Raw genomic sequence first — 11,366 nt, forward strand, 5'->3', positions numbered from 1 at the left:
AAAAGGAAGAATGAAAAAATGTTATCAAACAAAGCTATCTTAAACATTTATCTTAGAAGAAAGAACACTTCGCTTAAATTTTGATTAACTGATTAATGAAACTGGGTGGACCAATTAATTTTGAGCAAAGAACATGTTTGATTAATTAATTGAGGATCATGTCAATGAGAGAACCTTTATTTTAAAAAATACATGATATTCTTCAATTTGTAATATTTCATTTTATTTTATTCTCAAATGACTGTTAAAAACTCTGATGAATTTAATTTATCTTTAAAAGTTAAATCTTCTTTAAAAAAAAAATTAAGATGTCGTGAAGAGTATTTAACATTCATTAAATAATGCTTTATTTTATTTAAAAAAAATAAAAAAAAAATTATAAAGTTTCAGGCATTTATTTATTTATTTTTTTTAGAAAAAAAAATACATCTTTGCAATATGCTTTTTAATTTTTTTATTTAAAAGAAGGAATATTTAGGGAATTTTTCTGACCCCAATTGAAAGAACTTAGAAAATTCAACACTCCCAATTAAATTTTTTTAAACTTTTGAGGATACTTTCAAAGTTTTATGTTCTAGTACTTCGCATGCTTTATAATGAAGTTTCAAACGGTAATCATTTAAACAATGCTGAGCTTTCTTGATCATGATTAACAACCCACAATAATGAAAGAAAGTTCCTAATCAGTTGTGCAAAATTTGGTACAATCTGATACCAATATTTTAGAAGGAAAGAACTTCTCCATTACTGTTGCTAAATTGGCTTAACTGGTACATCCATGCAGCATTTGGATTGAAAAGAATCCCAGAGAGCATGTCTTGAAATAATGATGATGCGGAAATAAGAGCGGAAGCAATATAAAAAATAACACAAAAAATTTATGAGTGGATGACAATATTGTATATAAATGCATTGTTGCTGATGTCAGAAGCAGGGTAATTTCATTCAAGAATATCAAGGATTCTTTATTGAGCAGAAAATTTGTATGCAGCTTCTGCTGCTTGTGCTTTGTATTAAGTTGCTGTTTGAATAAACTTCTTTACTCATTAGAGGAAAAAAAGAAAAAACTTAAACCTGATATTATAAAGATATCAAGCATCCCATCTTTGATATACACAACCTGAAGGTGACATGAACCATAAGACTTATTAGTTGGAAAACCATGTACTCTTTATCTAGCTGTAATGGTTTTCCTGTAAGCAAACTATATGGACAAAATAATCATTAGGAAGGGTTCAACTGCCTGAATATTTTCTGCTCAAGGAAGGAGATGTGCTAAAAACTTCCTGACCAAGCTCTGTTATCTTGTTAATTAGAAGCATTTGCTCTGTCTCAAGCTGTACCATGTACTCTTCTTGCATACCCTCGAGGCTTTCTATGTCACTCAGAGCTATTGAGAGTCCATCAAGATTGCCCTCCTCGATTAAAGATTGAAACTTGTTCATTGTTTGTTTCATCTGATCAGACATATTTTAAACAATATATGTTAGCATAAAGGACACAGATGCATGGTGATGAATAGACCAAAAAAAAAAAAATCATCTTATGATATTGGTTTAGATCAGGTAAGTTCATAGGAGAAAAATAGTTCATGATTTCAAACTATGTCGGAACTTTATGTGTATTCAAGTTAACTTGATTCGGAGCTCATCTGATCACGAAGCATGCTAGAAAGTGAAATCAATGGCACAGGAAGAACAAGAAGAGCAAAACAAAATAATCACCTGGCTAGAGATTTGGTGTGCTCTAGTTAAGGACGGTTCAGAATCTAAACTAGCTTTCTTCTGTATTTCTGGAACTTTTCTTGTAACTTGAATATGAATCTCTCCCCTTTTCACCCCTTGGAGAGGTATCCACTTGTCAGACATCTGATTGGGAGCCAATCTCTGATATTCTACAACACAATCCCCTATATTTGATGTGGGCAGTAAAGCATTGTGGTCTTTAACGTGCAAAAACAGGGGGCTGCCATCATCAGGGAACTCCAAGGTCTGATTCCATTGGGGATTCAGAGTTTTATACATAACCTGTAAGGCAGGTCATGGCACAACAGATCAGGGATCAGATGGTGTAAGCTCACCAAAAGATTACAAGCAAGTGCATAAAGCTACATACTTGTATGCTAAATGGTTGACATAAAATTACAAAACTCCCCTTTGTAAGGAATAAATCAATGGAACATATCATAAAGAAAGAAAACCCTCCTTCCACAAATGTGCACTAAACTATTTCGGAAACTTGATCTTGAAACTATTAAGATTATGGTTTTTTCAAACCTTTGTTCTTTTCTTCAAGTTTCCATATTGTACTCTGACATAGGGATCACTTGTCCCTCTGAGATCAGCTGCAACAAGTTCTTTTGCTTCAATGAGAACAAGTTCAATCCAGCCACTACCTGAACCTATGGTTGAACCTGTGGTTGAACCCTGAGAATACAAGAGCAAGAAATTAGAGGAGGAAATAAGCATATAAGACTGACATTTTCAGTCTGAATAAAGAAATTAGGGGTGACATTATCTAGAAAAATTGGCAGCTAATCTTCAGTTGTAAAAAGAAAGTTCTGACCAAGCAACTCAGAACCAACCTAAATTCAATGCCTGTGGGAAGACATAGCACCAAAATTTTCTGGAAATTTTGCATACGGGCCAGTAATCTACATGTTTTCACAAGTCACCCCCAAGATAAATAACAACTGGCTCCCTCAAAACCTTTTAAATTCTTAGAACACCCTTACTAGTATACCCCCCCAAATTGTATGCCAAGTATGATATACATACTATGTACATAAAGAAATGAAAAAACATAGATATTTTGAATCAAGCAGATTTTATTTTTTACTACAACCAGTTATATTATATGGAAAGAAATACTATTTTATAATGAATAAGCATACACGATATATATTTTTTGGTGAAGCAATATATCATATGGCTCAATATATTAGTTCTATAAGAACTTTACTATAGCAATAATTATCTTGCAGGTTTAAGATATCTTTTCTCTTCCTAAATGTAGATTGATGAGATTTAACTCCCCAAGGACAGAAAACAAAAGTTTTTTACTCCACCACTGCCCATAAGCATACTGAATTCTTCATAAAGAATTTGGATCAGCCCAAAACTTTTCACATTCTCAGTAGGTATTTCTTTTCTGTATCTTTGTATCAAATCAATTAGAAAGATCAATCTTTTCATTCTAGTAAAAATATACCCTTGATCCTTCATAGTCATCAACTCTGACTGCTTCTATTTGAAGCCTTAGCTCTCCTGAGTTCACTTGTTCAAGGGGGACCCATACATCCCTGGCTGATCCTTCCACCAGTCCTTCCAAATTTACTCGTGCAGAACCGATGTTGTCATCTCCGAAGGTTTCTTCATTGAAGCATTTTATTTTAAGATATTCACCACCTACTATCTCATCGAATTCAAACTTCTGATTCCAGATAGGAGTTATGGTATGAGCGGTCCTTGTCCTCTGGAGAGCCTGAAAAGTTCATAGACATTATATGGTGTCACCATAAATAATGCTTGAATTTTCACAATTCTTAAAGACCCTAGTTCATATACCTCATGATGTTATGAAGAAAAAGAGAACCCACCTTTCCATACTGCAATTTAACATATAGGTCAGATTTTCCAGATTTGTCTTTTACAATAAGATCTTTCCCTTCCACAACAGTAATACTAATTTTCCTCCCAGTTCTTGGCAGGACATTTGATGACCCATATGATGATTGACGTGAGCTAAAATGATAGCTGTTGAAGGTGTGTGAACCATCCGAGAATTGCCACTCTTTTAATACAAGCTTCACTGTCAACTGCAAAAGTTATTCAAATGAGGAAAGGAGAGAAAAAAAGGAACTCATTTCAAAGAAGCAAATTTCAGTCAAGCGACCTATGTCAATTAATTAGCATCAATTCATACCATCAATTAATTAGCATCAATTCATACCATCTTTACGAAAGATATTGAAAAAAAGAAAAAGAGACATAAATACCAGTTTAAATGAGTAAAGAAGGCCTGTTCATCGTTCAAGGTTTAGTTGAACTTACTATTGGAAATATGAAATGTGAATGCAGGAGAAGTTTATACAACTGGTACATAATGTGAAAAAAACAAGCAAACTAAAAGCCCTGTGGTTCATACTATTAAATCTAGTCATCACAAGAAAGTGCATTCGACTACTACTGAGAAATTAGAATTAAATAACAACCATTCATTGAAAGTGCTTCACCCCTGCACTTGATTGAATTAGTGATAACTTCAATTTGTCTCTCCATATTATGATTCTGCAGAGTAAAGTTATTTATTTCCCCCCAAAAAAGAATTGATAAAATAAGTCTCTTGAAATATTTTTCATGAAAATCAAGCTTCTGTAGCCAATTTCAATTTTGAGATGACAAGTACATCAAGTTGTTGCAAAACTAATTTGTTATTTTTAAAACTAAAAATGCTAATGTGGAAAGAAGACTAAAAATACAACCATCACAAGTATAGAAATACAACCATCACAAGTATAGGGAGAGAAATTAATTTTCATGAAATTTATTTATGTTATACCTCCCCCAAATGGACCTCCTCAAATGGAATAACCATTTCAACTTCTTCCCCGCAGAACGCCTTCTTGGCTATTACACCAGAGTCAGGTCCTATTGCCCAAAATGTCGTGGAATCATCTCCTACATACTTCATCTGCTCATAGGACACAAGAATTTGACTTAGTTGACAGAAGTAATTGATATGCTGAGTACCTATTCAGCGAGTAAATAAGGGGTTGTATGGATGAACGGTATTTATGGACTACCAGTTGATAACATGTTTGTTTCATTCTTCAATTTGTGAAACAAGCATAATCGGTGATTACCAGCTATAAACATTAAACCAAACCTAGCATTTATTGAAGTCAAGCTACTTCGTGATCTTTTAAGATATTATGGCCATTTCCTTGATTTTTTGCTACTGTCGCAAGCATGTCAAAATGCATTTTCAAGTGCAGAAACCAACTAAATCATTAAATTGGATAGTAATGGCCCATGGATTTATAATTTTGAGACAATATTAGCATCAAGTATAATAGTACCTTAATTTCACAACTTGCTAGATAGTCATACTTCACATTGCTTGGTGTAGACTCATAAAGATGGAATCGTATAGTTCCTGACTCTTCATGTAAAACCATATTGAATGTTGAATTCCATGTGGGACTTGAACCTGAACTCAGAGCTGTCCTCCTAGTTAACTCTTCAAGTTCAACTTCCACAAATGTCTGAAGATCTTTAACAACAGGCTGCTCTTCTGAAGTACCATTTGTAAAAGAACTCTGCTGCTTTCTGGATGAGTTTCCTCTCAGGCAACTCCTAGAAAGTTTACTTGCAGAAATGACCGACACATATATAATACCACCAACAGTCGTCTTCCTTAGCTCTACAGATGGCAAAGAGTAACAACGGCGGCGAGGTTCAACCATTGTCTTAACTAAGGTCTCATTGAAAAGTTTAACCTGGAAGAGAAATACATAATATTAGAATAAACTGTTACATTTCTGCCAAATTATAGCTAGATGTATCATTAGGGCCAGCTAAATTTGCTAAAATATCATTAGAGGCTATATTTTTCAGGAAGTAAGTTAGGAAAAAAGAGCACTTCAATAATTTCAGGCGAGGATTGTACCATGTCATGATAAAGGAGATATCGTGACAATATTAAAGAAAAACATGACATAAGTATGTATTGTATAACCAGCCTCATTTCCAGAAAACTGGTCATTAAAAGTAGAGAGCATTCTCCACCATGACAATTTCTAAACTTAATTTCACAAAAATATCAGCAGTTGTGCTCCAAACATTCAATAACTTGATCTTTCCAGAAAGATTTCTTGGAATAATAGAAAAGTCTGATATTAAATGCACCTTACTACTATCAATATTGCAGAATCTGCAGCAAAACAACTCAATAAAGTATTCAAAGAGGCAGATAACAGATCAAGATGAACTGAAGCCAGCTCAACATAAAGTAATGCACTCTAAATTAGTTCTTTATGTACTTGAATATGATCACTTAAGAAACCCACCAACCAAGAAGAAACACCAGGCAATTCTGTGGCAGGTAATGATTGGCTTCCACCACTTCCAAAGGCAACTCCAATTCTCACTTCAGGAATTGACACAAATGAATACAAAATATCCTTCCCATCCAGAACTGGCATCAAGAGAAGCTGTAAAATGTAATCCAGTGAATGAATAATAAAAAAAAAAAAAACAACACTGAAATTACTTAAGTGAACAAAGAAAAAAGAAAGCTACTTTACATACATCACCCTTGATATGAAGGCTATTTATAACAATCCGTGCAGTCCCCATAAATGGCTTGGCCAGCTTAGCGAGCAACAAAATACTCATATCAGCTGTGTCCCAGTCAAAGCCCAATCGCATGATTCGCTGTCAACACAAAGATGATTTGTTAAGATCCCAGGAATTTCGTAACTAAATTTCATTGCTTGGAAGACAAACCATTGACAGAGTATAGTTATCGTTGAGGTTAAACAGGTTTTAGATTCAGTTCTTACCCCAAAAAGAATTTAAAAAAAAAAAAAAAAAAAAAGAGAAGGAAACTTTGCCAAAGTGTGGGATACACATAAAATTTCAAAAGTAAAATCGAAACCAAACCTGATCACCTGAACTTGACCAGCAAGTCCCATGAAGACCCAAGCTTGGTGGGCTCGAACCCAGTGAAAACTCCAGCAATTCAATTTTTTCCTACATTAGGGATAGCTTTTCTTCAGTACAAAGGTAGTACATAGTTATCATCAGTTCAAGGATATGAATTACTAATGAAATAAAAAAAGTAGATCACTTACTATAAGCCTTGATTTTCGATGCTTTAACCGTTTCTGCAGAAAAGAAGTTTTTCTATTACAGTTTATCATTACAAAACATAAATATATGCTCAGAGAAAAAGATGCAATCTAGAATATCTAAATGCAAATCGATCTACTATAGAAACTAAGAAAGGCACTATATATCTGGCATCAATTCAAACTACTAACATCAAACTTTTATGGAAAGGAAGCAGTTTCTAAATTATGGACATGCTGATACAATTGCTTAGTCAATAACAAGTTGAGAAGTAAGCTAAAATACTTAGCAAACTTAATTAAAAATTCATGAAACATTGAGAAGAAGGATCTTACATTTTCTGTTTTGAGTGAAAAAAACAAAAGTGGATCTAAAGTATAATGAAGGACAGGATCTCACCTCAACAATGGATCTGAACCTTATTGAAAGCTTTGGGTTCATGTAGTTAGGCCATACTTCCATCAATAGCTTATTCAGCCATTCACAGGGCTCCAGCGGTGTTATTGGCTACATAAAAACAAACGGATGAAAGTTAACTTCATAAATCTCAAAGACTCAACGGGCGTATAAGATAAAATGAAGCAAGATAAGTGAAGGTACTGCTGTGTTCCGTATGATTCGCTTCCATTTTTTATTCAAGTCTTCGACAAGTATTCGTCGTTGATAATTCCCATACTGCAGACATGAAAGTGATGTCTGATGTTATCACTATGTACAAGTTCAATACCCATTATCCATAAAACCACAAGTTCATTATATAAGTGAAAACTGAAAGAATGACTAAACCTTTGAGAGAAATATAGAGCTCTTTCAAACAGATTAAACATTAGAACATAATTCTGTTAAGCAGAAACTTAAATTTGGATCAAAACCAAAGGGTACAAAATAATCACAAAAGCCCATGAAATCCTTGGTTTGTGTTCCGGCATATCTTTTGTACAAATATAGCAACACACAGGTTTATAACAAAACTTAGGATTTTTTTAATAGGTAAACACAGCCCACACACCCATACAAGATTGAATTCATGACTTCACCTTCCACTCCTTATTTTAAAGGGGAGAAAAAAAATTGACCACATAATAACATACAGCAATCATAAAGAAAAAGGAAAATAACAAACCAATCAACCTTTTCTATATATATATATATATATATATATAGAAAAGGTTGATTGGTTATATATATATATATATATATATATTTTTTTTTCATTATTATTTTGGATTGATAAGTTACATACGCACCCAATGGGTCTTGAAAGCCATGACCTTACCCTCCATTGTCCAGATCATTCTTACAGGAGGAGGAAGTGCCATTTGAATAGAGCTAAGTGGCCAGTCAACTTTTTCTATATGATATGAGCAAACATCTAAACATGCTCCCCCATTCCCCCATTTTTATCAGAACTGCAATTTTCTGTGCCACTAAAACAAATTGCAAAATGCCGCTATTACAACTGAATTATAAGTCTCATTGTGTGAGATAATGCTCCTTTCTACAATGAACCAAGTATTGAAGCTATTTCAATTACATTCAAAACATGGGTTTGCAAATCCATTAAAGAAATGGAATTTCACTGACCAGAGCTACAAGTTAATTGTATCACCAAAGTTGGTGGGGTGGGATTGGGATAAGTCCTATATTTGAATATCGTCAAGCTAAAACCTTCCCCAAAAAAAAAAGAAAAAGATCAACTTAGTGACAAATTTATATGTACAAAGATAACAATAAATAGAGATATATCAGTACATGATTACCCAATTGCTTGCATTTATCTTTCATGGGCAATCTAGTTATTGGATAGACTTCTGCAATAATATATATACCAGATAGCTTTCTTTTACAGATAACTTATTGCTTAATTTAACCTCCCATCCTTTGTTATGTGCATTTTTAAGGTTTTTAAATAAGAGGAAAAATACTGTAGATGTTCTTGAAATTCAACCTTTCATCAAATCACTCCCTAGGGTTTAAAATTGACCCAATCACTCTTAAGATATGCTCTTTTATCAAACGTTATCTCTGTACACATGTTGTCAGGGTTTTTGACAGAAATTGTGACATGTAGGCCTAAGAACACGTCAGACCCAGTAAATTAGCTCCACATGTACAAAAAAGCTACTTCAACTTGATACCTGATAAACGTAAAATGGAAAACAGAAAATGGGACAAAAAGGGGAAAAAAAAAGGAGGGGGAGGGAGGTGGGCGGGTGGTCCCCCCACCCGCTAATAAAGCAATAGACAAAGCTAATAATGAACTCAGGAGGAACTCATAATCATGAATTGCAGCAGAACTGGACTCTTACTCAAAATAAAGTACACTGAGAAAGAAAGGTAAAGCGGATAATTGAGTTCGCTTAGACTCAGTCAGAGAGAACAGATGAGGTTCCCCCTTACTATATTTATTTCATTTAATAACCCCACTCAACATAATTTATATACAAAGAAACAAAACAAGTGGAAAGAAAGTAGTCAAACCAAATATATGTATATGTAGTATGTACCCATATGTATATTTATTTATAAGGAATTAGGATTAAAGGAGCTATGAAGAACCATAAGAAGAACTCAATTTTATAAATCTCATAGAGATATGCGAAAGTTTATTGCAGCAGAATGCTCAGAATGGTGCAGAACAAAGTAAAAATTAGTATTAAACAGAGCCACATAGAAGAGAATTGAAACAAAGGGGCCAAATTCACAAAAACTGTTTGGAAAGAAAAGAAATATGATAAGAGACTTGAAAAAGCACCAAATTCAATAAACAAAACAATCTGTTCAAACTGGATATATGGCCACTGATCAGACAATTCCCTCCCCCATATTTATTAGTCTGCAATAATTACGTAACATAAGCATAACCTTAGAAGCAATTAACCTTAATTAAACCCAACAAAAAATATAAATAAATAAAATTTTGGAAAATATAAAAAATAAAGAAGGAAATGAACACTACAAGGAGCTTGTACCTGTGTGGCTGCCCAGACAGCAACAGCGAGTGGAACCCAATTGGAGAAAGAGAAAACCCATCTCTCAATAGCCCAAGCAAGCAATATCAGAGGGAACAAGAATGGAAGAAGAGGCTTCTCTGCTATAAGATGGTTGAGAAACTCCACAGCCTCATCAAAACTGAAAGCTCTCCTTTTTCTCCTACCCATTTGAGCAAACGCCCAGAGGATGACAACTCTCTAATATCAGTTTCCTATATATAGCTGAAAACTTTATTCCTTATGCAAAACATACACCCATATCATACACATCAAAGTCAGTGGTCAAAATCATTATCCCCCCTGAAAATTAAAGCACTTTTTTATTTCCAGGAAAGTGGAAGAAGATATTTTTTGTCCGTTGAAGAAGCCGAAACGGTGACAGAAGCTGACAGAGAAGAAAGGGGAACAGTCTCCGTCTAGATTAGTTATCAATCATCAATAGAACAAAAGAAAACGAAAAGTCTAAGAAGTCAGCGTAGTTAAACCCAGAAGATTAACAACTCTGATAATTGTTAATGACGGTTTAGTTGTCCGTATAATTGCTGTTTATAAACGTGAGCAGAGGATACAAGTGCTTGCCGCTTGGGACCCATAATTGATTATTAATTAATTTATTGGTTTGGACTTTGGAGCCACCATTTGTTGGTACGTGGAGTCGCTTCTCCATCCATTTAATAGTTATTGAGGGTTGAATTCTTTTTTAAATGTATTATTTGAATGAAGAATAATTTTTTTTTTTTTTTTTTGAAAAGGAATGAGAAATAATTTAAATATTCAGGATTTAATTGTATAATAATATTATATATATTTTTATTAATATGTCCACTATTTACTTGACCAAGCCAAGTTAAAAAAAAAAAAGGGAGACTACCTTTTGTGTGCATGAATTATAACGTCTTAGCACTTTTTTTTTTTAATGAATTGTCAATTATATTACTTTGCACCCATGAATTATTATTTTGTGTTCAAAACTTCTTCCGTCAGTCAAAGTCGTTAACTCAGACGGTCAAAGTGACAATGCGTTGTAATTCATGGGGGCAAAGTGACAATGCGTTATAGTTTATGGGACAAAGTGACGGGTTGATCGTCTGAGTTAACGGCTTTGACTGACGGAATGAGGTTTTGGACACAAAATGATAATTTTCTGGAGACAAAGTAGTAGAGTTGACAATTCATAAGAGAAAAGTGCTAAGTCATTATAATTCATGACGACATAATGTAGTTTCCCCTATATATATATATATATATATATATATATGGGTATGGGCAATCATGGAACTAGAATTTTTAGATGTAAGGGGACGGAATTAAAAAAATAAATTAATTGAGGAGTAATAATTTGATTTTACAAGAAATATGGAAGTATTTTGTTAAAAAAAAAATTTGGAAACATTTTGGGGATTGAGGGGTTGAACTAGTTTCGCCGGTGTCTAGGCCAGAAGAGGCAAGCTCCGGTCACTAGCCTTGATCGGTCGGCAGACCCACTACAGGTAAAAGCTAGACTGAGGCGTAGAAAATA

General features: G+C 33.9%; 1 protein-coding gene across 2 annotated transcripts; it reads right to left on the reverse strand.

Moving 5' to 3' along the window:
* Nucleotides 1-1,051: 1,051 nt before the first annotated feature.
* LOC132184289 (synaptotagmin-5-like) lies at nucleotides 1,052-10,297 on the reverse strand. Of its 2 annotated transcripts, XM_059597862.1 has the most exons (14): nucleotides 9,827-10,297; nucleotides 7,455-7,529; nucleotides 7,254-7,361; nucleotides 6,857-6,889; nucleotides 6,666-6,755; nucleotides 6,312-6,437; nucleotides 6,071-6,214; nucleotides 5,081-5,500; nucleotides 4,561-4,692; nucleotides 3,599-3,817; nucleotides 3,211-3,483; nucleotides 2,277-2,426; nucleotides 1,725-2,027; nucleotides 1,052-1,457 (listed from the first exon to the last, which is right to left on the reverse strand). In XM_059597862.1, the coding sequence occupies exons 1-14, from the start codon at nucleotides 10,013-10,015 to the stop codon at nucleotides 1,236-1,238; spliced, it is 2,484 nt and encodes an 827-aa protein (XP_059453845.1). In that variant the 5' UTR covers nucleotides 10,016-10,297; the 3' UTR covers nucleotides 1,052-1,235. The 2 variants fall into 2 exon arrangements, with proteins under 2 accessions (XP_059453845.1, XP_059453846.1); XM_059597863.1 differs by lacking the exons at nucleotides 7,254-7,361; nucleotides 7,455-7,529; nucleotides 9,827-10,297 and having other exon boundaries at nucleotides 6,674-6,755.
* Nucleotides 10,298-11,366: the final 1,069 nt, after the last annotated feature.

The sequence above is a fragment of the Corylus avellana genome, chromosome ca6, assembly GCF_901000735.1.
Source record: "Corylus avellana chromosome ca6, CavTom2PMs-1.0".
Lineage (NCBI taxonomy): Eukaryota > Viridiplantae > Streptophyta > Magnoliopsida > Fagales > Betulaceae > Corylus > Corylus avellana.

What these genes read in the sequence shown, in the direction of transcription:
- LOC132184289 (XM_059597862.1), bottom strand. Translation starts at nt 10,015, where the DNA reads ATGGGTAGGAGAAAAAGGAGAGCTTTCAGTTTTGATGAGGCTGTGGAG. An exon ending in TAGCAAGTTGTGAAATTAAG is followed by an intron (nt 4,693 to 5,080) that starts GTACTATTATAC and finishes TCCTATGAGCAG; the next exon opens with ATGAAGTATGTAGGAGATGA. An exon ending in AGGAGGTCCATTTGGGGGAG is followed by an intron (nt 3,818 to 4,560) that starts GTATAACATAAA and finishes TAACTTTTGCAG; the next exon opens with TTGACAGTGAAGCTTGTATT.